This window comes from Phoxinus phoxinus (genome assembly GCF_949152265.1).
Source record: "Phoxinus phoxinus genome assembly, chromosome: 1".
Classification (NCBI taxonomy): Eukaryota; Metazoa; Chordata; class Actinopteri; order Cypriniformes; family Leuciscidae; genus Phoxinus; species Phoxinus phoxinus.
The window spans coordinates 11,842,021-11,869,709 of record NC_136876.1 but is presented as its reverse complement, the minus strand read 5'-3'; the positions used below and the strand labels follow the sequence as shown (position 1 = coordinate 11,869,709).

Genomic DNA, 27,689 nt, shown 5'->3' with positions numbered 1-27,689 from the left:
TTTTTGGACTGGAAACAAAACAAAAATACTAACTAAGAAAGTATTTTTTGCAGTGAGTTTCTGTTTGACTGTTTGAACTGTGTTTTTGCCACACTTGTACATGCGCACGCGCACACACACGCACACACACACACACACACACACACACACGGAATGTGAATGCAGTTGGTTATGTTGATGATGATGACAAAAATCAACATATAGCCTGTTTATTCACTAATCTCATTCAGAGTGTAATCCTGTATCAAAAAGTGCATGCGGTGAGTTTTATACTATCCTGGAACCCAACATGCATTGTGACATGAAACTTTTGATTGACACCAATGTTGAGATTCATACGCTGATTGTTGATGTCTGTGTCGCCAATTTTCAAGGAGTCAAGCAGGAGTTCTAAAGTTTGAATGCACAATATGATTTCATTATCCTTCAGAATAACTGATTACAGAAACATTGCCGGATCTCATACTGTAGATTCACAGAAACATGATTAATAAATGTTAAAAACTCACTATATTGAACGATGTCCTGCATCTTCTTCCAGACTCTGAACGGCAGGTTGTCCAAGTATCGTGACACATGAATCAAAGCTCCAGAAGCCATCTGTGGTTCCGGCTGTGAGATCTGGACTCTGGAAGAACGTTCAGGAGTCAGAACTGCAGTGGATCAGAACCAGAGAGACCAGAGACACCAGCAGATCACTCACCTTTCATTTGAGACTGGAAACCCCTGCAGAACAAACACACCATTATCATCAACAACTCAATCAATCAATCAATCAATCAATCAATCAATCAATCAATCAATCAATCAATCAATGATGTGAACTCAGACCTTCAGAAAGCAGACGTCATTGGCATTCATCATGCCTTTGATTGTGTGTGAAAGATCTGAGATGTGTCTGTTCATCTCCTCCAGCTTCTCCTCCATCATCTGCATCTTCTGCTCCTCTTCCTCCCTCAGTTCAGTGATTGTAGCTTCTTCTTCATCTCTGAGGAACTGATGAAGCTTCTCAAACTGCTGTTTAATCTGACGCTCTGTGCGCTCAGCTTGAGACTGAAATCACATCACATTCACTTCAATCATCTCAAAGATGCAACTGATTCTGGAGCAGCGTGAAGAGTGAGCGGGGAAATGTGGGTTAGTTAACCTTTAACTTTTCAGTCAATAAAGGAACATTTATTGTAATTGTGGTAATTGTGTCAAAAACATGTCAGTTGTTCTAATCCTTACATATATCAAAAGAATCAATAATTTTGATGTATAAATCCTCACCTTGATGTGTTGAACTGTTTTCTTAAACTCTTCTTTAATGTTTTCATTGTGTTGAAGTTTCTCTTGTAAGGACTTCAGTGCAGTATTGAGCTCCTCCTGGAATTCAAAGTGAAAATCTATAAGATACCAGAGATTTTTGTTATGTGATTTGTATTTAATCCATCCATCCAATGCAGGGACAGGTAGAACGTGCAAACTTCACACACACTGGCTCAACTGAAACTGGAACTGGGACCTTCTTGCCTTGACGCGACAATCTACCTGAGCAGCCCTATATGTAAATCCGCCTTACCTTATATAATGGAACAACTTCACTGATGGGTCTGAATGTGTGATTGTCGTGTTTCTGTAAGTTAATACGCACTAAATACACAGGCTGTTTGTCCTCCAGACAGATGAGTTTGAGTTTCTCACTGTGTAAACTGCAGATCTCCTCAGATCCTAATGAACGCCTCATTTCTCATTTCTCTCCTTCAGGAACGACTCCCTAGAGTCCCTAGAGAAGGGAGTCAGTTTGACAGAATGGATAAATAACAAGTCAGTCTCTTCCTGGTAAGTGTTGAAAGAGGCTGGAGTTTCTGATCACTTTTCAGTGTGTTTAAACAAGTCAGGCAGGAACTTCCGGATTTCTTTAGGTTACATTTTAACAAAACGGATTAAAAATAAACTTGCATTGAAACGTTCTCAAGCATAATCCCAAAAAAACCTTAAATCAAACACACTCGATCTTATTGCTACATTTGATACTATTGACCACAACATTCTTTTCAATAGACTCGAAAATTATGTTGGCATTAGTGGAATTGCATTAGCATGGTTTAAATCGGTGTTTCCCAAACCTGAAAGACCCCCAACACTGCACATTTTCTTTGTCTCCCTAATCAAAAACACCTGATTCAACTCATCAGCTCATTATCACATGGATTAATGAGCTGATGAGTTGTGTTTGATTAGGGAGACAAAGAAAATGTGCAGTGTTGGGGGTCCTTCAGGAGAGGATTGGGAAACACTGGTTTAAATTAGGGCTGGGCGATATATCGCATGACATTGTTAGGCGCATCTCATCAGTAAAGCCGGTTCCTTGATTAGTAGTAAATCACCATCTCCTGCTTTCAGATGTAGCGGCATTTACTACACCAGGAGTCCTCAACTCTGGACCGAGAGATCCACTTTCCTGCAGAGTTTAGCTCCAACCCTAATCAAACACACCTGAACAAGCCAATCAAGCTCTTAATGATTAATACAACGTTACAGGTACACAACAAAATCCCCAGTGTTAAATCAACATTGCTCAAGTACATATTGTCCCAAACTATAGAGTGTTAAAAGTGTTAAAGTTAATGAGATAATTAAGTGATTAATTAAGAGATGATTGAGCATTAGTGATAAACACCTGATATTAACAAGCAGAATCACTGAAGAAAAGAGAAACACAATAACTACAACTGACTTCAGCCACAGCCTTAGTTGAAATCAAATGAAGAAAACATTAAATCTGTGAAGATCTCAGCAGAGGAGGAATAAACAACTCCACAAACAGCATTACCAGCTTCACTTATTACTAACCAGACTGACTTTATTTTTGTCACAAGTCTACGGAATTGATTGTTGAGAGATGATGATGTTTAAGTGATAAAAAAGTATGCTACCATTATGGTGGTCAATGTTTGCTTTAGTTGGTCTCGTGACCCATTGAATTTCCAGAGCAAGCATCTTTAAGCATTTGCAATAGTGTTTCATGATAAACACTTGAGCTTTGCTGAATAAAAAGTTCAAAATATGAATATGCTTTTATGCTTGCAAGACTTTTAAAAGAAACTCATAAAGAGATATTTGTTAAAGGTCATTTGTCACAAATGTATTATTTTATGTGGGTTATTGATTCAGGTACAGCAAATGTGTAAAAAAAAAAGTCATATTAAACAATTGTCAGTGCTAAACATGCTTCTGAAACTATACATTTAGACATCAACACTTACCATACAATCCTCAACAGTGGTGACAATAATTATCCATACTGCAGTGCATGCTGGGATTTTTGTCAAATTGTGATACCCAGCATGCATTGCAGCATGAAACTTTTTGTTTATTGTCACCATTGTTGAGATTCGTATGCTGATTTTTGCTGTATGTGAGTTTGGTACAAACTGCAGAATAATATCTTGTATGCACTCAACAGTTTTAAAATTCCACAAAATAAATTGTGGATGTAGTTTCACAGGGTAGACAAGGCAAACCCCTCAAATGTATTAATGATAAAACACTGATTAGTGATTTTACATTCAATAAGTTCAGGTTCCAATGACATACTATCATATTCAGATTTTACTGCTTTTATAACATTATATATGTTGTTGCAGAATAAAATCTATCTTAGAGAGTGACGGGTCAACACCCCAACTAAAGCAAACACTGATCTCTATAATGGTGGCATTATATTTTTACCAATTAAATATCAACATTTAAACCTCTGTTAATTCTCAAAAATAACTTCCGTAGAAGCATGGCAGAAATCAAATCAATCTGGTTAGTAATAAGTGAAGCTGGTAATGCAGTTTGTGGAGTTTGTAGACATCTAAGGCTGTGGCTGAAGTCAGTTGTAGTTCTTGTGTTCCTCTTTCCTTCATTGATTCAGGTGTTCATCACTAATGCTCAATCATCTCTTAATTAATCACTTAATTATCTCATTAACTTTAACACTTTTAACACTCTGTAGAATGGGACAATATGTACTTGAGCAATGTTGATTTAACACTGGGGATTTTGTTGTGTACCTGTAATGTTGTAGTAATCATGAAGAGCTTGTTCAGGTGTGTTTGATTAGGATCGGAGCTAAACTCCGCAGGAAAGTGCATCTCGCGCTCCAGAGTTGAGGACCCCTGTACTACACAGAGCCGTAGTTAACTGACAAGCTGAGCCATATCGCATTAATTATCGCAGGCGATACGTCCGCGATAATTATGCGATATTGCTCAGCTTGTCAGTTAACTACGGCTCTGTGTAGTAAATGCCGCTACATCTGAAAGCAGGTGATGGTGATTTACTACTAATCAAGGAACCGGCTTTACCTACGAGATGCGCCTAACAATCTCATGCGATATATCGCCCAGCCCTAGTTTAAATCATACTTATCTGACCGTTATCAGTTTGTAGCAGTAAATGAAGAGATGTATTATCGATCAAAAGTTCAGTATGGTGTACCACAAGGCTCAGCACTAGGACCGTTGCTGTTCGTGCTGTACATGCTACCATTAGAAGACATCATTAGGAAGCATGGCATTAGTTTCCACTGTTATGCTGATGATACTCAGCTTTATATTACTTCATGCCCTGACGAAACTTTCCAATTCACAAAATTAACGGAATGCATAGCTGATATAAAAAGTAGATGACTAGTAATTTCCTACTTCATTCTGACAAAACAACAATTCTAATTATTGGACAAAAAACTTCCACAACTTAATAACCTAAAATACTGTCTAACACTCGATGGCTGCTCTGTCAAGTCGTCATCGTTGGTTAGTTACCTGGGTGTGCTCTTTGATACCAATCTTTCATTTGAAAGTCACGTGTATCTGTAAAACCGCGCTTTTCCATCTTAAAAATATATCTTAATTACGTCATATGCTCTCAATGACAAATGCGGAACAATTAGTTCTTGCGTTCATGACATCAAGGCTAGATTATTGTAATGCTGGATGGTTGCCCTGCAAGTCGGAAGTTTGAGATCGCAATAGACGCAATATAATCTCTGTTACTTCAATTTCCTATTATCACTGTAAAGCTGCTTCGAAACAATATATATTGTTAAAAACACTAAATAAATGAAGGTGAGTTGACTTGATCGTCAATACTTTCTTGCAAAAGATCAAATGTTCTAAATTTCTAAACATTCAACTAATAAATGTCTTCAGGATTACTAAAGCTACTATAGCGGGCCGGAGGGTCAACATAAAAAGCCAAGAATTAAACTTCCCAACTAAAGGAAACACTAATCACCATAATGTTATAATGTTAATCTGCTTTATTTTATCAATTCAGAAATATTTTCTGAAAACACCTACAATGACAAAAAAAATAGCATCTTGACAAACGTCAAGGGTCAAGACAAGAGCCTAGTAAACTCTGATCACCAAATGGTAAAGTCAAATGAAACAATCATTCAAACATCTAAACCTCTGTTAGTTCTCATTAATAACTGTAAGTGTGAAATAAATAAAGTCTGGTTAATAAGTGAAGCTCGTAATGCGGTTTGTGAAGTTGTTTAATCAGATCTTCAGAGATTTATTGTCTTTTATCTCCAGTTCATCTTAGGCTGTGGCTAAAGAAAGTTGTAGTTTGTGTTCATATTACTCTTTCGAAAGATGATTGAGAGAAAGTTTCAGGATTATACGTTTTAAAACACGTTCATCTAACGTCAAAAAAAACTGGTAATTTTTTACGTTCCCAGAACCAACACTGAATATTGGGAGAACGTTCTTATAACAAAAGTCTGTTAGCTGGTATAGTAAATCACGTGCCATTAAGGAAACCGCTGTGGTATATTTCAGAAAGCCACCAGCTAACAGGAAGAGTTTGATGAGACCAGAGGGTTTCAAATATAAGACAATTGGACATGTATCATATTACATGTTTGACAATATGACAACAGTTTTGACACATTATTGATGTGTCCACAGTCCCAGTAAAATTAAGTGTTCTCTTATCTGCATATATTGTACAGTCAGACCTTTCTTAATACATTTTCAAATTAAAAAAAAGTTACATTTTTGAACATTTTGAAGAACACATAACTCTGTAAATTATATTAAAATCATGTCTATGTAAATTCAAATGTAACACTAGACTGTTCCGCATATTATAAATTACAGCTGTAATATGTTTACATTTATTTAGTTTGTAAAATGTGTTTATCCTGTTGTGTTTTTATATATGTGTTTATTATATAAAAAGTTGTACCTCTACAATTTTAGTGTGCAGTATTTTAATCCAGAATTCTGATTCCGAACTTTAAAATATACACATTGAATAATTGAAAACAAACTAATAAAACGTATCTTATTCATTAATAAAGTCAAACCTTGATCTCTCTCACTCTGGGGCATCTGTCCATTTCCTGATTCTTTAATAGCAAGTGAACCTTCTCTGCATGCTTTTATATAGACCAGAGGTCTAACCACAAGTATAACTTTGTGCCATTTTGTACAAAATAAAAGTTTTTCAAAATAAACTTCCTGGTGAAACATTAAAGTAGACTGTGATCAACAGTGCAACTTTTTTCATATTTTATTCAATATTGTGAAAATTCTTCATAAATAGGCTAATGTTTTTTTTTTACTAATAATTGTACTAATTTACTGAAAGATGCTTACTCTCAGATAAATGAGGCCTACGATTAATCAGATGCAAATAGAAATATAAAACCATTAAAAAAGTCTTAATTGAAAAGAAACAAGTTGACAAAAAGATTAAATCCAATATTGGGTGATAATATAGTTTAATGAGTGATTTATAAGCAATTTTTTGTAGGCTGGTCATTTTTGACGGGGAACACCACAAGTATGACTCTATGCCATTTTTTTGTTTTTTTTTACAAAATAAAAGCATTTCAAAACAAACTTCTTGGTGAAACATTAAAGTAGACTAGTAAGATCAACAGTGCAATTTAATTTTTTTCATATTTTATTTAATATTTAAAAAATTATTCAAAAATAATACTGTTTTTATTTAAAAAATGAGATGCCTCTCAGATAAATGAGGCCTACGATTAATCAAATGCGAATAGAAATATAAAAATAGTCCTAATTGAAAGAAAACAAGTTGACAAAAAGATTGAATTCAATATTGGGTGATAATATAGCATAACGAGTGATTTGTAAGCTCTTTTTTATAGGCCGGTCATTTTTGACCGGGAACATCACAAGTGTTTTAGGGTTTTGGGTTTTGAACACAACCTGAGGATTAAATACCGAGTCATACAATTAATATGAAGAATACAAATTATTTCAAGAAAATAAAATATTTGCCATGTGCAATTCATGTAGGCTTGACATTATTCTTTTATTACATTATATTGATATTCATACTGCCATTAAATTGCCACAACTTAATGTTTAAATTAATTTAACACAGAGAGAATTTCAACATACACAGTGTTAGGCTTTTATTTGTGAAAACAGAAATACTTTTTATCCCATCTTAACATTAAACATTAACTTTCCTCTGCTGAGATATTGAGAGATCTGTTCAACTAAAACAGCTTTACCAGATTCACTGAAGTGACTATGATGTGAAACCCACCTTTCCCACTCGGCAACCCACAAATGGGTCACAACCTCAAAGATAGTTTGCAAATATCTTTGTTAGACTATCTACCAATAGTAGTCAATGGAAAGTCCCCACCATGATTGGAAAAAAATAAAAAATAAAAAACCTTTTGGTTATACTTTGGCCAGATGTCCTCACTTATAGTAAAATATTATGACAACTGATTAGTGAGGACATTTTACTGCGCCACACTTTAAAGAGGCTTATTAATCAGTCAAAACATGTTTTTTGTATAAATCTAGTGTTTCACACATGTTTCTCTGATGGGTATAAGTTTAGGGGCAGGGGTTGGGCTAGGCCATAGAAAATATATTTAACCTGATATTAAATCAATAGAAATCTATGCAATGTCCTCACTAAGATAGTCAAACAAACATTTGTATGTGTGTGTGTGTGTGCGTGTGTGTGTGTGTGTGTGTGTGTGTATGTTTTTTTTTAGTTTTTTTTTTAGAGACCATACTCATTGATCAACAAACAAGTTACTTGCTGTAAACAAGCCAGAGTTAGCTAAGTGCTAGTCTTTTGTCCCTAGCCAGGTCTTAACACCCGAATATAGAAAAGTCAATAAAAATACACTATAAATTTAATAAATACAGTAGCAATGTAATAAATACAGCAGGAATTTTAAAACAATATGAGCATGTGTGTGTGTGTGTGTGTGTGTGTGTGTGTGTGTGTGGTGTGTGTGTGTGTGTGCCTGCGTGTGTGTGTGTGTGCGTGGTTGTGCGTGTGTGTGCGCGCGCGTGTGTGTGTGGTTGTGCGTGTGGTTGTGTGGGTAGGTACAATGAGTAAAGGAAATACACATGATGTTTCTTGTGAATTTCTGTGCTTATTTCAAAGAACATATCATTTGTTAATGTCGACTTGAACTCTGAGGCTTTTGTCTGGACATGCATAGTTAATTTTCTTTTCTTTCTTTGAGTAATTATATATTAAACATGTTTCTTATGGTCTGAATATATTTATGCAATAATTTGTTGTATTTTTTTTTTTGCATTTAAAAACACATACTGGGTTACAAAAGACTGAGGCCATTAAAATGCTTTTATTTTAATACATTATTTTCTTTACATTTTATTATCAGATCAGCATAACAATTTGAGTGCAACATTTATTAGAAAAAAACAACAATAGTGGAATTTAAGTATTTTCAGCACTCTGATAAACCATGGTGTGTCAAAAGTTTGTCCGGTTGACGGTTGAGTTGAATATATATATATATATATTTTTATATATTTTTATTATTTTTTTTATTTTTTTTATTATTTTAATTTTTTATTCATACCGCAGTGCATGCTGGGAGTTTTATACTATCCTCGAACCCAGCATGCATTGCGACATGAAACTTCTGATTGTCACCATTGTTGAGATTCATACGCTGATTGTTGAAGTTGATGTCAGTGTCCAAGGTGACTTTCACACTGGTAATTTGCCTTTGGCTAAGCCACGCCCTAGAATGTAGATTGACCAATCACAGCGCAGCCAAGAACGAGCTCCCACAGAGGCTCCGACACTTTTTCACGGCGCTCCATTGACTTCAACGCAGGCGGCTGATATTTTTGGTCTCGGCAGGCTATTACGTCGTCGTTTCATAAAAAATATGGTTAAACGTTGTGCCTGGGGCATTTGTAACACAGATACGCGTTTCCCAGAGAGGTTGGAGGGGGGTGTCCGTTTTTCCCCTTCCCAAAACCGAAGTTAAATACTGACAAGTGTCGTCTTTGGATTAAACTGTGTGGACGTCCTCTCAGTCAGCGAAACCCCTCAAGATCAACAACACACTTTTGTGCTCTAAGATACATTTAGCTTTTAACCTTACTGTGAAGTTATACTAGTTAGACCGTTTTATGCTGGTTTAGGTTATGATTTCGGTTTTCTACCCTAATTGTTGATACGCTAGCACACGCTGCTAATAAATACAACTAACGTTATACTCGCGTAGTCCGTTTGCTTTGTAAGTTAAATAATAACGATTATAGAAGTGAATAGAGACCTACCCAGCTTTGCATGACAGTGTTTCTCCTGATATTGTTAGTCACAGCCTCAGTCTCGATTAGGATATGCGGTGGTTCATTGTTTGACTGTGACCGTTATGCTTTTGCCTCTATTTGGATGCCTTGTTGTTGCTTGCGTTTCACCGTTTGTCTTGAATAAAGCCTTCAAACGCACACTGCAGACACTTTTGCCTACTTCTATCGGACACTTTATTTGCTGCTTTATAAAAGTTTGATAAAATTTCAGCAGGAAGAGCTGTCACAGCATAAGCCATGTTGATACCAAACCAGAGCCAAGATGAAGTTGTCGGAGGTAGCAACAGTAACTAAGCACCGAACCTGAGCCTACCTGGAGGAAGTGGTCTGAGTTCGGTTGCTCCTGAAGGACTTAGGTGCGTGCTTGTTCAGGAAGTAAAGTGACCTTCGCTTGCGTTTTAGCCGATTATTATGTAATTAGTTAAATAAAATGCATGTAAGGGATGATAGTGTTGATGATTAACCTTGTATAAGACGAGCGAGACTGAGCCTGCAGTGTATTTGCGCATAGCGCGTAGAATCAAGGAAACAAATTTGGAAATTCACTGTCTCCTCAAAAGAGACCATTTGCAAGCAGCAGAAGACTACCTTATGCGACACACACACACACACACACACACACACACACACACACACACACACACACACACACACACACACATCAAGTTGAGTGTGAAACCAGACCAACGCTGCGGGGGGCGCCGGGAACAACCGTGCTCGGGCTCGGACCACAGCAAACGAGCCCAGTGTAAAAGCCCCCTAAGACAAGGAAGAGTTTGAAATGTTTGAATGCCCAAGTGATTCAGTGCTTCACCAAAGCTTCAGTTTCCCATCACTAACCCAAACCGTCAGTTTATACTCACTTCTGCAGTGAGTTTGTGCTAAAGTCACAATGAGTCACAATGTCACAATAAGCAACAAAATCACTTTCACATTCTCTGACTGAATCCACAAGATCTATGATTTATTCTGATCACAAATATGTGCATTTTAAATGTAAGTATTATAGATGCTTTACCAGTGGTCAACATGAATTTAGATAATCATTTACACAATTAACAACTTCTGAAATCCATCTTGACTGGTTAGTTTCAGCTGGTTAAAGCTGATATTTTTGGTTGAGCAGAAAAGAGGCAAAACCACATTTTACGCAGTCCGTCGGATCCAGGCCGTATCCGGATCTGATGAAGGACCAGCATCTGGACACGACGACAACGCAGTCCTGAAGTGTCAACTAGTCTCTGCCCTAGTGGACCTGCACCTGGACCCATCCCAACACATCCTCATCACACATGATGTGAAGGCCTCATCGACACCGATCCTCAACAGCTCGTCTCCATACCGGCGTGATGACTTCGACTTCCAACCAGATGGAAATGGATAAATACTCTAAATGTTCTGATCCAATCTGACCTGTAATGCTGCCTTACTTAAGGTGGACGATGACGCAATTTTCTTCTAGAAACAAACTTTGTTGTATTATTTTCATATTGTCACTGTGAGGCTGCTTTGATACTATCTGTATTGTAAAAAGCGCTATATAAATAAAGGTGACTTGACAAAACTTAAAACCATCAAACTACTAGACCAACCAGGCAGATTTACAGAAAAAAAAGTAAAAACTATGGAAATTATGGTTTACTCACCCTCAAAGGACTTTCCTTATTCTGAGGAACATGGTTTAGAAAAAAAAAAAAAAAAAAAAAAAGCACCATAAAAGCATTATTAATATAGTCAAAGTGACTGCACATTAATATGTTGAATGTACACAACTATATTTTAATTCTTAATGATAAAGTTCAGACTCTGACTTCAGTGTGTTCTTCACACAAAGCTGCTGAATGACTTTAGAAAACTTGGACTATGGTACCTGAGTCATAATCACGGTTATGATACTTGTAGCGGCAAATGACTATCTTGTCGCGTAGAGGTGCTTGTAGGGCTATCTGACGCGTGACTCCAAACAAGACGCATGTAAGGACATGATCTTGACACGGTAAAAAAACCCAGACGCTTCCAGTCCAGTACTGCATTTATCTTTTTTATTTGTCTCAGTTCTGATGCTCCAACACATTGTAATACACCAGTTTGCATGTCCTTACATGATCTTGACACGGTCAAAAATGGTCTGCTTCCCTTACTCATTACACCTGGCCTCTCTTGCTCTCTGGTTACATATACCAAGTAAACGCACACTCCACCCAGTGTCCCCCAGTGGAACTACAACAGACATTTAAATAGAGCATAATGGCTCTTACATTACTCATGAGGAAGTGTTCAAGGGAGAAGGATATTTCCATTCCACAGTCATGAGAGCTGCATGTGTATTGAAAGACTACATATGAATCAGTGCAGTTCAGAAAGGCATACATCACCAGAAGTCTACATTGATTGTACTGATTGCATAAACTACATTAATTTCATTAATTTTCTTTTTTTATGTTATTTTCATAATCCCAAAGCAAACCTGTGGTCAATCCTCCAAAGGCATTCGGATGAGCAAAAGCACAATAATTGTGTTAAACTGCGATCACTAATAAAACAAGAACGGATGGCCATCAGGATTTGGCCCAATTCTTATTGTTGTCCTCCAGTATGCATGCGCACAAATAATCGACTCATATCTGAAAAGATACATTTCAGTTGGATCACATATTCATCCACAAGAGCCATTGGGCCTTATACAGTGATGATTGATGCTTTATTTATTTGTTAGCATTATTTATTTTTGACCATTACTGGCACCTTTTTTTCTTTGTTCCTGTCACCGCTTTTAATGTGTGTATTGGTGGTTTGGCAACATCATGCCAAATAAGTACAGTAATATTGAAAATGACATAAAGTCATTTAAAACCTAAAAAGAGGAAAATGTAAAAATGTATTCTTCCTGTAAATTATATAATTACACCAGCAGATGGCGACCAGCGAGTGTTTTGAATATGATGAGCGAGCTGATTCAGCTGGAGGAGCACATCCTTCCTCTGGCAATAACATAACTGACTTAAAAAAATATGCATTCAGTGAACATTGTCATCTGACATCTGTTTTTCTCTATGTATTATTGCAAATGTTTATTGCTAATGTTTATTATTGCAAATGTTTTTCATTTGTTTTATAAATCTCATAATGATGGCACATCACTATATCATATTCATAGCTTTTATTTATATCTCAAATGATTGGCGGTCGGTCAGGGGGTACTTGGCAAATTATCAAATACAGTTGGAAACGGTTTTAATAACACAGACTGTTAACAATTGTTTTTAATTAGTAGGCTATTTGAACATTCTCTATGATAAAAAATGTTTGTAAAAAATATTTTAATAACACGGTTTTGGCAGTTATAGAGTTCTAATGACGGTGTTCAACTATAACCGTCGGTCTATCAATCTCCCCCCTTCAAGCTTCCCTCCTTTCTTCCCTCCCTCACTCCTAACTTCCTCCCGCCTCCCAACCTCCCTGCTTCCTATCCCCTTCAGAACTTCCCTCCCAACTTTTAATAGCTAATTGTAGTAGTGATGTTTGCATTTTCTTTTTTCAAGGTTTGCCTTTTTCTCTTACTCTCAGAATTGAAGGACATCACAAGTCAAACCTTCCTTCTCTGTTTTGTTAAGGCTAGTTTGAGATCCACGTTGGAAGTGAGAGGCTGAGATGACGAGCAAGGAAAGGACCAGGAAGTATAGGGAGAGGCTGAATAAAGATCCTCAGAGGAGAGAGAACATCCTGAAAGAGAGATGCAGAAATTTGACAGGCTACCAAAAGTTAATTAAGCACAAGAATTGAAGCGTTTCAAGACATGATTAATGCTTCATCGTATCACAATAGTCATGGTTGGTTTCATCATTTTCCCCACAGATATCAGGAGAAGAAAGCATGCGGGAAAATTGTTCAGCTCAGTGTGAAGTCTGTGTTGCCAGCAACAAGGAAGAAGCTACAACAAAAATGGAGAGAGTCCAAGAGGATATATATTATTACTAGAAAGCTACAGGCAGGAGAGTTTATTAGGGTTGGAGCTAAACTTCGCAGGACAGTGGCCCAGGACCGAGTTTGCCCATCTCTGACTTACATATTCACTTCATTATCTCACTACATGTTACTTTTACTCTTTGTAGTGTGGACACTACAGGATTTTCCTCTGGTGTTGAAAGGGTTAACAGATAGAAAGACACCCCCACAAAATGGATTTTAACAGTAATAAACTGTAAGCTAAAAAAAAGTTATATACTGGTAAAACTGTTACCAGTAGTTTACCTTAAAATTAATTGTGGGTCACCATTGTGCTGAAGAGTTGAGCCTGTGCTTCAGTCCAGGAGAAGACTAAGATCCAATCACTGTAAGTTTAAAATGTAGTTGTCCACAATAGAGATGTAGGTTGTAAACAGGTTTTATTTCAGCAGAACATTTGCCAACACTGTATGCTCTTTTTTTCTATTATCATGATTCCTTTTAAAGTGTTTATATTCACTGACCCAGTTTCAACCTGCCACTTGTGAAATAATTACAACACAGAATCAGTGCAAGCACATGTAATAAGGAAGAGTATATTTAGACAAGATGTAATTATTAGTGGAGAATATCAATACACAGACTCTCAGACAACACACGTTATGCTTTTAAAATAAAGTAGAATTCTAGAATAATGAAAAAGTCATCATGACTAAAAAACAATTAGAAGAATGATGAATATATAGCAATTAAATAATGAATACAAAATATATCAAAACTGTTATATTTTAGCTTCCTCAAACGAACCAGCCATTGGCTACAATGTGCAGAATTCCACTCTTGATATTCATATAAATATACACAGTACACAAACAGTATGTTGTACAATTGATTCAGTGTTTAGACAGTGAATTGCCAGATCAGTGACTCTTCCTAAGTATATTATACTTGTTAATATATATAAAAATATGTAGTTTTAAGGATGTAAAAATTGATAGAACACTGATGAGAATGTTGCTTCAGAATAAATTCTATTTACACCACAAAAAAAGTAAATAAAACCAATTTTGCAAACATTACATATAAGGGAAAACAAACAACCCACAAATATAACCCATAACGGGTTCATAACAGCATGATCATTTTAATCGGTATGGGTGCTTATTTTGACTTGTGTACTAGCCTTTTTACTCCATGTCACCTTCTTCATACTGTCAGTCACACGATTGTAACTGCTTTCTCTGAAGATCAGCCCAGAGGCCTTCTCAATATCTTCAATATTCACTTCGTAGAATTCTATGTCTTCAAATAATTCCTCATTGGGCATCTGATAGCATTTCAGCTCTACTGTACCATCATGCTTCTCCACAATTATCACCTTAAAGAAGTGAGTCGGCACTGCTTTGTCTCCCACCATCTCATAACTCACAGTTTGATTATTTCGCACTGCTTTGCCTCCCACCATCTTATAACTCACAGTTTGATTATTTCGCACTGCTTTGCCTCCCACCATCTTATAACTCACAGTTTGTTTATTTCGCACTGCTTTGCCTCCCACCATCTTATAACTCACAGTTTGTTTATTTGGCAGGTAAAGTGGTCCAGTGTACACATGGATATTACGGATCTCATCTTTTTCCTTTATGTCCTTTCGACACTGTTGTTCCAAAGATTTCCATTTTCTTCTGTTTAGTTTCTTATCCTGTGGTGCCATGTTGCTGAACAAATAAGTGTCACGATAGGCTTCCTGACACCACTTGTGATTGGCAGCCGCAGCAAGATGACCTCTGTCATATCTGCCTTTTTTAGTGTATTGTTTCTCCTTGTTGCTCTCAGATGCTTGGTAAAATGGATGAATTGAGTAATCCACTTTAAACTTTGGTGTGGTTTGGTTTGGTTGATCTCCTATTATACTCGTGTGCAATATCTCATACACCCATGCAGCGTTCCTGGTTCGATTGTCGTGTAACATAACATATGATTTTTTTTTCCTTATATCAGTAAGATTAGGAACTCGGTCTATTAGTTTATAGGTAGGGTTGTCATTTTTAACTACTTCTGGCTTACAGGTTGATACGTTTCCAGACATGACTGAAAATGGAATCCGTATGTAGACGGTTTGAGAACTAGATTTGTTTAAACCTCTTATCCCATTTCCATCATCCATCCTTTTAAGCTTTTCTTTTTTCTTTTTCTTTGGAAATTGCTCTTTATTATCTCTTTCAAAAGTATCACAATCATGACCCTCTGGCTGTCTGCGTTTTGTGGCTACGGGTTGAAAGCTGAATTCTGGATGCGGCTGATCCATCACTTTCTTTTCTCCGCCTGGAGGATTTTCTGTCATTGTTTGTTCTTTTACATTCTCTTTATTGCTCACACACAATTCTGCAAGACTCTGGTCTAAATGCTCCAGGCATTCCTCTTCCTTGATAGTTGTTATTGTATTGCTGTCATCATTTTGCGTTGCTTTAGTAACCATATTGTTTTTCGTCTCAGAAGATGAGGGGATTTCAGGTGGCACTTGTTCTGTCTCAGAGGGTGTGATTTCTGCTGCCACATTCAGATCAGACTGTGCTTCCATTCTATTAAACCCATCATAGTACAGACATGTTTTTAACACCTGCAACATTATCACACGAGCCCAGTGCCGTCTTCTGCTTGATTTTTTTCTCATTATTTGTGTTTCTTTCCAAACTTGTTTGATATCATCAGCTGACCAGCAATCACCATTTTCCTTTTTAATGTCACATGTATCTTCAATCTTTTTTTTAGTTTCATGTAAGCACTTAAACCCGTTAAAAAACGATAACAAATCCTTAACTATGTAATCTAAAGTGACATCAGACCCCCTGTTCTCATGAGTTGTTTGATTATTTCCAGAAGATTCAGGAGGCTGGCTTTGAAAGCAGATCAAACTCATCATGATGCAACAGGAAAAGAGTTAAGGACTAATTCACCCTTGAAGATCTTCAACCAAGGATCTTCTCTTCTTCGTGGCAAAAGTAATGTCTACACTTCTGTAAAAAAACAACAAAACAACCATTGTGTCAAAATTCTGCTTAACTCAGGAGTTAAGTTCATTAGAGACGAAAATATATACTCGTATAAACAGGTTGTGCAAAGCTATAACAGACTTTTGTTATAAGAACGTTCTCTAAATTCAGTGTTGGTTCTGGGAATGTGAAAAATGTCCAGTTTTCTTGACGTTAGAGGAACGTGTTTTAAAAGGTATAGTGTTCCCCAAAACATTCTTTCAACTTAATTTTGATTTAAAATGCAACATTATAGGACTGTTGATTTCTAACATTCCAAGAACATAAAAATGTCCAGTTTCCTGAATGTTAATATAATGTTATTTAAAGGTTAGTGTGATGTTCCTGAAACATTCTTTCAATCATCTTGCGAAAGAGTAATAAAAACACAAACTACAACTTTCTTTAGACACAGCCTTAGATGAACTGAAGATAACAAAAACAATTACAACTCCACAAACAGCATTACCAGCTTATTACTAACCAGACTGACTTTATTTCTGTCAAGTCTACAGAAGATCTAATTGAGAATTAACAAAGGTTTATGTGTTGATGTTTTATTGAAAATATTGAAAATGTTTTGTTTGAGCTTACCATCATGGGGATCTGTGTTTGCTTTAGTTGGACTCTCATAGTTGGTGCTTTATCAGCAATTGCAGTTGTTTATGCAGAACAACATTTAACTTTAATAACCGACAAAGGAGTGAAATTAAACTATTGCAATCGATGTGGGTTTGCTCATTTTTGGAACTTGAGTGCAATTTGAGAAGCTAATAATGAAAATGAATAGATGTGATAAAATTAAGCTGGCATGAAGAATGTCACCATTATTTCCATTGTTGTGTTTCATATACCGAATGTTGATGTCTGTTTATACATTATCAGGCTGATTCCTGATCGATTGCTCCTGTCTGCCTCGCTGTGACTGTCTGCTGCTGCTGTGAGTTTGCTTGCTTCGAGGCTGTAAGCGCCGTCTATTTTTTTCTGTTTTGAACCATCATTTACTACCATTTCTTGTTGTTTATACTACTAAATACAGTTTACCCAACATCTCAGATTAACCTGACATTGCTAGCTTCCGTTATTGTTAGCACAACACGATAGTAACTCGCTAGCCTTTTAATGCACCACCCGTGCGCCTTTGAGTTCATAAAAACCCAGGTGAGTAAGAATCAGTCAACAAACACGGAGAGTAATGTCTTGTCCTGTTATTGTCACCTGCACTTCATGTCACATGTTTACCATAGCCTTCTCTGTCGGCAATATAGGATTTATATGATAAATGCAAGGAGACAGTCAGGCTGACGGAGAAGATTTCAGAACTAGAGACACGCATCCAAACTTTAATCGAGAATAGTAAGAAAAGTGCTAGAGCTTTAGATATTTTGGATGCGCCTACCGAAGTCTTTACATGAGTCGGTTCTGGCTGAAGTAGAGCCCGTGCAGCAGCCCTGATAGCAATAGACTCCAGGGCGGATCCGAAAAACGGGTCCGGAACGGAGTCCACTTGCACAGCGCAACGGATCCGGAACAGATAAGGATTGCGGATCCAGACCAGATCCGCGGCAGACCCTACCCGTATATACTTTACTTTACTTTACTTTATTGGTTTATAGTAATGTGGACAACCTCTTTTAATGAAAAGAGCAGCTTTAGCCTCTACGGCTAATTTCCACCTGTAGTCCCCAGCCAGTTGTTAATTGGCATACATCAATAAATACATTACAATTAAAACAAGGCTTAAGCAAGAGCTTAGACAAACAGACAAGGTGGTACAAAATTGAGACAGACAAGCAAGCACAAATTACAAAGACATAAAAACAGGTTAAGCTATAAAATAGAGAAAATTGACACAAAAGAGAATCATGCAAAGGCCACATGAAACACATATACACTGTTAGACCTTACCGGGTTTTTTTACAGTAAAATACTGGCAACACTGTTGCCAGTAATTTACTGTTATTTGTACTGTTATTTACTGTATTATACAGTTTGTTACTGTAAAATGCACTAAATTAAAATTTGACTTAAAACTTATTTCACTTGCAGAAACCGACTGCCTTAAATTGACCAACTGTAATTTAAATGTGTAAAACTAAAATGTGTAATGCATTAATAATGTGAGAAAAGAGTTAAGAACTTCCATTAGAAACCATTAAAAAACTTAAGTACATAATAAGATTTCCACTGAATCAGCAATAACATTCTGTTAAATAAAGCAACATGCAGCGTATCATCGATGTTTCTAGATCTTCACCTGGACTGAAGCACAGGCTCTACTCTTCAGCACAATGGTGACCCAAAAAACTACATCTTACAGTAAACTACTGGCAACAGTGTTGCCAGTATAAACCTGTTTTATAACTTACAGTTTATTACTGTTAAAATACATTTTGTGGGTGTGTCTTTTTATCTTACACTGTTAACCCTTTCAACCCCACAGGAACATCCGCACTACAAAGAGTAAAAAGTAACATTGACGCAGTGTTGCAGTGAGATCATTAAGTGAATATGTAAGTGATTGTTGAGCATTCGTGATGAACACCTGCTGTTAACAAGCAGAATCACTGAAGGAAAGAGGAACACAAGAACAGAAAATAGAGAAACACAAGAACTACAACTGACTTCCAGCCATAACACATTATTACACGTATTATTAACCAGTTTGTCTTTATTTCTGTCATACATCTACAGAAGTAGTTATTGAGATGTTTAATTGAAAATGTTTGATTTGAAGTTACCATTATAGAGATCAGTGTTTGCTTTAGTTGGGTCGCTGATGCCATAACATGTTTTCTCTTGCTGCTTGAGCTGTGTTTTTGCAAGTCACACTTGTGCACACACACAGTTTGTGAATGATTGTGGTTATATTCACTATCATGACAAAATCATTATGTGGCCTGTCCATTTACTAAGAAGTTAATTCTCACTCATTCAGAGTTTAATTCTCAATCAAAAGTGTTACGTTACCACCACTGTGAAACAACAGCAACAATGACTAATTTATTTGTAACACATGCATAACCAAAAATAAAAGAGCTACACTGTCTTGTAGAAACACAGAAATATCACAAATTAGAACATGCATCTCAACAATGGTAGGAATATATATATTTTTAATTATTATTCATGCAGCAGAGCATGCTGGGAGTTTTATACTATCCTGGTACCCAGCATGCATTGCGACATGAAACTTTTGATCATCACCATTGTTGAGATTCATATGATGATTGTTGATGTCTGTGTGTGTCAGAGTCAAGCAGGAGTTAATACGATTTTAATGCACTATATGATTTCAAAAATTTTCAGTTGACCTGATTTCAGAAATATTGCTGTATTTCATGTTGTAGATTATCAGATATATGGTATTAAATTAAATATTAAAAAGTAATAAATCATGTATGATTTTGAAATCACAAAACCAAAAACTCCTGATCAACTTCCCCTTAACTTTCCTTGCTGTAACAAATTTGCTTTATACATTCATTGTTACAACAGCTGAAGAGAGATGAATGAACGAAGTCTTTGAGTTAAGGTACAAGAGACCAACTAAAGCAAATACTGATCTCCATCATGGTGACAACAAACTTTATTATTAACTAAATCCCTGTTCATTCTCAACAAGAACTTGAAATAAATAATGTTAAACTGGTTTCACACTCAGTGTGGCTGGAAGTCAGTTGTAGTTCTTGTGTTTCTCTTTTTTCTGTTCTTGTTTCTCTGTCCTTCAGTGATTCTGCTTACCAGGTGTTCATCAGTGTCTCAATTCACTCACTTCTTTTCATTCAAGTGGACTATATTAGTGAACAAATGTAGGGAATAGTGAATGAGGGTATAGGGTGTGATTGGGAAAACAGCCTCTGAGTGTCGACTTTGAGCGCTGTTAATTCACAGTATATTCCTGTAGGTATATTCCTGTATATTACTGTTTTAATGGAAAATGGTATAATATTGTAAGAATGTGGGCTTTTTCTACAGTAAGGGCTAACAGTGTAGGACATAGCATTGAAACAGTCAGCAGAGATCAAGTGGCAGAAGCATGATCATGTCACATCTAGTGCGCACATCACATCTAGCATATTAATGTGTGCAGGTGTAATTGTCGATTAGCCAATTTTTAAGGTGTACAGTAAAAGTCGAATACATATGTATGTTTTTAATTGTAATGGGCAATGAGTTCCAGTTATGTATTGCTTTGAACAAAGTCTTATTTCATGCAAAGTGATAATATAATTACTCTTTAATTTTCTCTATTTGAAAGTTTTTAATGCTGTTATTTGATGTTGTTTTTAAAATGTGATGTTAATAAAAATGCATTTTAACAGTTAAATTTAGTTTATTAACATTTTAGCGGGGGATTGGGGACAGGTGTGCCTCCAAAGTTTGAGAAACACTGCTCTAACGTCAAGAAAACTGGACATTTTTTACCTTCCCAGAACCAACACTGAATATTTATAACGTTCTTATAACAAAACTCTGTTAGCTGGTAGTAAATCACGTGACATTCAGGAACCCGCTGTGGTATATTTCAGAAAGCCACCAGCTTGCAGGAAGAGTTTGATGAGACCAGAAGGTTTCAAATATGAGACAATTTGATCATTACACGTTTGACAATATGACAACCGTTTTGACACATTATTGATGAGTTCACAGTCCCAATAAAATTAAGTGTTTTCTTATCTGCATATATTGTACAGTCAGACCTTTAATACATTTGCAAATAAAAGGTTTTTTTTTTTTGCAAATTTTTAAGAACACCTAACTCTGTAAATTATATTAAAATCCTATCTATGTAAATTCAAAACAATAGACAATTCCTCATATTATAAATTACAGCTGTAATATGTTTACATTTATTTAGTTTATAAAATGTGGTTATCCTGTTGTTTATTATAAAACAGTTGTAATAATAACAATAATAATACAAATTATATTTTATATAATAATGATATAATTATAAAAATAATTATAATTATTGTAATTCTGATTCTGAACTTTCAAATATATACAGACATTGAATAATTGAAAACAAACTAATAAAATGTATCTTATTAATTGAATAGTCAAACCTTGATGTCGTTGATGTCTCTCTCTCTGTGGCATCTGTCCGTTTCCTGAGTCCTCAATAGGATGTGAAACTTCTCAGCATACCTTTATAGACACACAAAAACAAAGTCTGTTTTCTGTGAAATCACATGACATGCCTAAAAGTAAAAATGTCTCTTTTTTTCTCTCTCTCTCTTTTTTGTGCACATTTAATTCATTAATAATTGCATTATTGTGTGTGCAAGCATTTGCCAGCTTCACAACTGATGTTTTTGTCAATAAATTAGTTTTTTATTGTGTTCTTATGTTGATGAATCTATCCACGCTTTCCATACATGGAGCAATCCTCTGGTGTAATGACATGTTATGCCTGTTTCACACACACACACACACACACACACTCTGTGTATTTGATTAGGATCTCAGATAGCAAGCATCCATCAAATCAATATTATCATATCAATGTTAATGTCGATGTAAACTGCACTAATATATGCAACATTACAGATCCACAAGGTGGCAGCATCTGACAACAGAAGATGCTTGTGTGGAGATCTTACTTTTTCTATGCTTGTCATGCCACAATTATCATGTTTTACAAAAACAGTTAAAGCAGTCAAAGATATGCTAATGTAAGATGAATGGGGATCAACAGCCCAACTAAAGCAAACACTGACCTCCACAATGGTGACACTTCAAATGAAACAAATATCAACATCGAAACCTTTGTTAATTCTCACTAAGATCTTCTGTAGACGTCTGACAGAAATAGTCAAAGTATCTGTAATTCTATGTCTGTGATAAGTTCAGCACAAGTGTCTGAGCCAGAAAGTCTTTCCTTCAGAAAGTTTCTCTCATGATCCAAAGATTTACAGATGTTTCCTTTTATGTGTTCATGATTTTTGGACAAACACAAACTGTCTGTGAGTTGCTTTGCAATTACATTGAAATAAACGTGAGTTTTAATTCAATGCATGTTGAGTATTTATTTGGTCCAGAAACAGTATAAATGATATCGGTAACACTTTACAATAAGGTTCATTAGTTAACATTAGTTAACTACATTAGTTAACGTTAACTAATAATGAATTGCACTTATACAGCATTTATTCATCTTTGTTAATGTTAATTTCGACATTTACTAATACTTTATTAAAATCTTGTTAACATGAGTTAATGCACTGTGAACTAACACGAACTAACAATGAACAGCTTTATTCATATTAACTAACATTAACAAAGATTCATAAATACTGTAACAAATGTATTGTTCATGTTAGTTAATACATTAAATAATGTTTAATAAATGAACCTTATTGTAAAGTGTTACCATGATATCTAAATGAGACCATAAATTATGTTGAAAATATGTCCACAATGGCCACATTTGAACTAGTTTTAAACTTGTACAAAGGATCCATAAACGTCGTACAGAACACGTCAAAAAAAGACCTCATAAAAACATTCATTCTGGCTCCTCAGTGGACGTCATGTCAACGTCCGACTTTTGTGATAAAGAAGTTGAAAAGACGTCTTTTGGAAATCATTGAGTTCAGTGAGTAACTTCAACACTGCTTCAGTGTTACTATAGGCCCCGTTTACACGTACATGGTTATTTTGAAAAACAAACAAACATTCTCACTAACCAAGACTCTCTAATGTTTCAATATAACTAACATTCACGCAGTGTCCCATGAAATGATTAATTGGGTTTTAATAAAAGTGAAATAACAATACATGCAGATGTAAAAAAGTCAAACCTGAGGAAATCTGTGTTCCAAACAGCAAACAGAGTTTTCTGATGGATATTATATAAGAGACGTGTCTTGCTTTCTTGAATTATTTTGCTGCAGTCTTTTGCCACTATGTTGAGGCTTAAATAGCAGCCTATTCATGTTACGCACAATGCCTTTCAGCCAATCAGAAAGGATCTGTGTCTCAGAGGTCTTTCTCTTTCCAGAAAATCACATGACTTTCAGGAAAAAGACCACAGTGGAGGGATGGGGTGGGGACAAATAACTTTCAACACTTAATCTGTGTATCATCAAAGAATGTTCAGTGCATGCACAACTTATGTTTGTTAACGCTTTCCTATAGTGTTTTTACTCATTAGCATAATGTGTATTTTCTAATGCTCAATCATCACTATAAATCTCATGAACTCCAGCACTGCTTCAGTGTTATTTTATTACCCTGTAGTGTGACACACTTGAACACTGAGTGCTGTTATTCAAACTCAAGGGATTCATTTATCATCCAACCTTAATATTTTTAAATGACATTAGAGGAATGTTTTCAGCCAAGATTATTGAAACATTCATCAAAAACTAATGCCAATATGCAGTGATTTCATGAACATCGCTTTGAAAGTGTTTAAGTCTAGATCTTGCATAATCAAATTCATTCAATTAAATTGAGATATTAAGGATGTTCTAAGAATTTTCATCTTAGAATGTTTTCTCCCAACATTATGAGGACATGTTAAAAACCTTCTACAAACAGTGTATGAATAACTGTAGGATTGGAAATAGAGCGAGATAGAGAACATTTTGAAGTGTACATTGAGTCTAGTGTACAACCAATTACTGTGTATACTGACCACAATCCTTTCGTTTTTCTTCAACGTGTAGCCGGTGAGGTGGCAATTAATAGAGGGCGTGGCTAGGTAGGTAGAGGGTTTTTAAGCAGGCACCTGTAGGGAGGCCTAGAGAGGAGGTCCAATCTTTTGTGTGGAATTGTGCTGTTTGGTAGCCTTTCCTTGTGTGTTGGTGCACAGACGCGGTCTGGGTGAGCAGGTAGGCCAAGTGAATATTGACTTTTATTTTATATATTTACAAAGCCTGTTTCACTGAATTAGATGTTTTTAATGCAGACAGAAACATTGTGCTGTCCGGTGATATGTCCGTGTTGGTTTGTGCATGAGTGGTCTGGTGAGCAGGTAGGCTAAATAAATAGTGATTGTTTTGTGTCATATTTATGAAGCCTTGTTTTACTACATTAGGTTATTGTTTTTAATGCAGACGCAAACATTGTGGATGTGTAGGCCGTTGGTCACGCCCGTTCCTATCTTGGAAGTTAGTCCAGGATTGGTGACTGTGTGGCAGGTAGGCCTCATTTGAAGCTTTGGTATTTGTAATTGTTTTGATTTTAGTTTTATAATGAGAATAAAGTAACAAGTAAGCTTTGTGGTCATTGTTAACTGTGTTTTTGTTTTTGTATTAGGTTTAGTTGATCGCTGTTCCTCTTGTGTTTATTTTGTTTTGATTTCCCCATCTAGCCAGTACCTGCATGTGCGCGCTGTATGCCTCCAGCGCAATGAGTGCATCGAGGTTGTGAATCGTACTGGCTAGTGGGGTATTTTCTTTTTGATTTGTATTTCCTGTTTGTTTGTATATCACTTCCCAGCCTCATGTTGTCAGCCAACCCTTGTACTCTCTGTACTAGTTTGAAGCTTTAAAACGCATGAACGATTTACTTAAGTTTGCAGTGGAATTGATTTCTTTGGTTGGGTTTGAGTGTGCTATAGTTTTATTTGATATGATTTTGGGGTTGTTTGTGTAATTTACTTTGTTTTATTTTGAATTGTTCTGTGTGACAAAGTTGGGATTGTACTGGGGTTTATAATGGGGTTGGCTGTTTATTAATATCTTTTGAGGGGAAATGAATTTTTGCTCTACAATGTATTTTCTTTTCTTTTCTTTGATAGATGTATTGTCTATTGGTTTATTTGTCAATAAATCTGTCTTTTTGTATGAGTACGTTGTAGTTAAGTTTTTTTGACCCCCCCCCCCCTTGCTTGAAGGAACAGTTACCTTGGTAACATTTTGGCGTAGTCGGCAGGGTAACCTTGGTCTGCTGCAGTTATGGCAGAGGAGCTGCAGCAACTACGAGAGCAGTTAGAGCAACTGCGAATTGAAAATGAAAGTCTAAGACGACAGCTTCACGCTGGAGGTTCAGCAAGTGTTGTATCAAGTTCGGCCCAAGAAGGTAATGGACAGCGGCGTGAACAGGCTATATATGTGCCTAGAGAAAGAAAATGTTTGAAATTCTCTGGCAAATTGTCCCCTGGCTCTCTTTCTTTGGAGGATTGGATTGAAGAGGTGGAGAGTTGTATTAGAGGGAGACATATGTCTGAATCCGACAAAGCCATGTTTGTTTATGATCATTTAGAGGGAGAGGCTCGGACTGAAATTAAGTTTAGGCCTGAGGAAGTTAAAGAGAACTTCACTGAGATATTTTCAGTGTTGCGTGAACTGTATTGCTCTTCTTCTCCTTATGTTATCCTTTAACAAAAATATTTTGACAGAAAACAGAGGGAGGGGGAATCTTTACCACAGTTTTCTCATGTATTGATGGATCTTATGGACAAGGTACGAAAAGCTAACCCTAATGCTGTGTCTGACTATCAGGTGGTTCTGCGGGATCAATTTTCTGAAAATGTTCAGGACCATACCCTTCGTAGAGAACTAAAAAGGTTAGTGAGGCAGGATTGTTCTTTGACTCTCCTTGACCTACGCAAGGAGGCAATGCGTTGGGTGGAGGAGGGACAGCCTCAAAGAAATAGATCAAGTAGAGTAGTTCCTCACTCATTTGAAACTCAAGCTGTTGCTTCATGCGAAGAGAATCGGGTGGTTAGTTCTGAATTTGCAGAATTGAAAGATATGGTCCTGCGGCAGCAGGCACAATTGGATTTGATTCTTAAAACTTTGAGTACTCCAGAAGGGGCTGCAATTAATGTTAACCGAATCCCTAGAACTAGTAGATTTCGTAGAGCACCTGATGGCCAGCCCATATGCATCAAATGTAATCAAGCTGGTCATATAGCAAGATATTGTGCAAACAATATGCAAACTAGGTCTGTGCCTACTTCAGGTTCCATCGGTGGGGCAGTTGCTGAGTCTGCCTCGTCGGCGGAAAACTAGAGCCCTCCAGGGTGCAGAGCCACACACTGGAGATGAGGACATTAGGCTCAATTGATTCTCAAGCTTTTTCTAGTTTGGTAGGGTCTTGTCCAACATTAATTGTTAAAATGGGAACGGTTGATGTGTTGTGCTTACTAGACACAGGGTCCATGGTTACCACTGTAACAGAGAGTTATTTTAACCATTATTTTTCGGATCTGGGGAAAGGGGATCTCCGTGACTGTGCATGGTTGGCATTGAAAGCAGCAAATGGGATGGATATTCCATGTGTGGGGTATGTAGAACTGGATGTCAGTTTATTTGGGGTTACATTACACAGGAAAGGGATTTTTGATTGTAAAAGATTCCTGTTCCCCTAGTATGTATGCTCAGAAGGAGAAGATTCCAGCTGTGTTGGGTATGAATATTATCCGAGAGTGTTATGTTCATTTATTTAATGAACATGGTACTGCGCTTTTTCAGAGTCCCCAAATACGAGCAGCTACCCCAGCATGGAAACAGGCACTCCGCTGTTGTCAAAAAATTGAAGCTGTGTCAAAATCTTCTTCTGAATTTAAGGTGAGAGTTCAGGGTAAAATCCCTGTCCGTGTTGCTGCAGGTACTATGACCATGGTTCCGGTGACCTGTCCCCAAGTTTCAGGTGCTCTGATTGAGTTTCTCTTAGAACCTTTGGGTCCAGAAGAAAATGCCCTTCCAGAGGGTTTGCTGTTGTCTCCCTCTTTGGTATGTGCTGAGAGAGGGTTAGTGTATGCACCTATTGTTAATGTAGGTAGTACGGAGGTATGGGTGGCACCACGTCGTATTATAGGTACAGTCCAGGTGGTGAACGTGGTTACTGCCCCAGGGCCTACGTTACAAATATGTCCTGAAAATGTTTATAGTGCTCAGGTGTCTGTTCATGTGGCTGAGCAGTTGTCTAGTTGCAACATTGATCTTCCTTCCTGTAAAGGACTTACTGAACAAGAAGCAGAACGGGCAAAGCAGCTATTGAATAAATATCAGGTCATTTTTTCTACTACCGAAAGTGATATAGGTTGTACAGCTCTGATTAAGCATGAGATTCCGTTGGAGGACAATAAACCAGTTAGACAGCCATATAGACGAATTCCTCCCTC

The 27,689-nt window shown here is 36.6% G+C and overlaps 2 protein-coding genes across 3 annotated transcripts in view; both read right to left on the bottom strand.

The window, feature by feature from the left end:
- Positions 1-1,767, bottom strand: part of LOC307000890 (nuclear factor 7, brain-like) — a 29,313-nt gene extending 27,546 nt beyond the window's left edge. Inside the window, exons 1-5 of the mRNA XM_079616826.1 lie at positions 1,565-1,767; positions 1,273-1,368; positions 832-1,053; positions 704-726; positions 510-628 (exon numbers count right to left, since the gene is read on the bottom strand). Coding sequence (XP_079472952.1) covers positions 510-628; positions 704-726; positions 832-1,053; positions 1,273-1,368; positions 1,565-1,729 — 625 coding nt within the window. The 5' untranslated portion in view covers positions 1,730-1,767. The remainder of the gene's footprint in view (positions 1-509; positions 629-703; positions 727-831; positions 1,054-1,272; positions 1,369-1,564) is intronic.
- Positions 1-23,503, bottom strand: part of LOC307000410 (interferon-inducible GTPase 5-like) — a 297,445-nt gene extending 273,942 nt beyond the window's left edge. Inside the window, exons 1-4 of one of the 2 annotated variants that reach the window (XM_079615980.1) lie at positions 23,413-23,503; positions 21,676-21,757; positions 15,126-16,591; positions 14,003-14,981 (exon numbers count right to left, since the gene is read on the bottom strand). In XM_079615980.1, the coding sequence (XP_079472106.1) occupies positions 14,719-14,981; positions 15,126-16,497 (1,635 nt within the window). In that variant the 5' untranslated portion in view covers positions 16,498-16,591; positions 21,676-21,757; positions 23,413-23,503 and the 3' untranslated portion in view covers positions 14,003-14,718. Of the gene's footprint in view, positions 1-14,002; positions 14,982-15,125; positions 16,592-21,675; positions 21,758-23,412 lie in introns of those variants that run through there. The other variant, XM_079615981.1, reaches the window with a different exon arrangement.
- Positions 23,504-27,689: the final 4,186 nt, after the last annotated feature.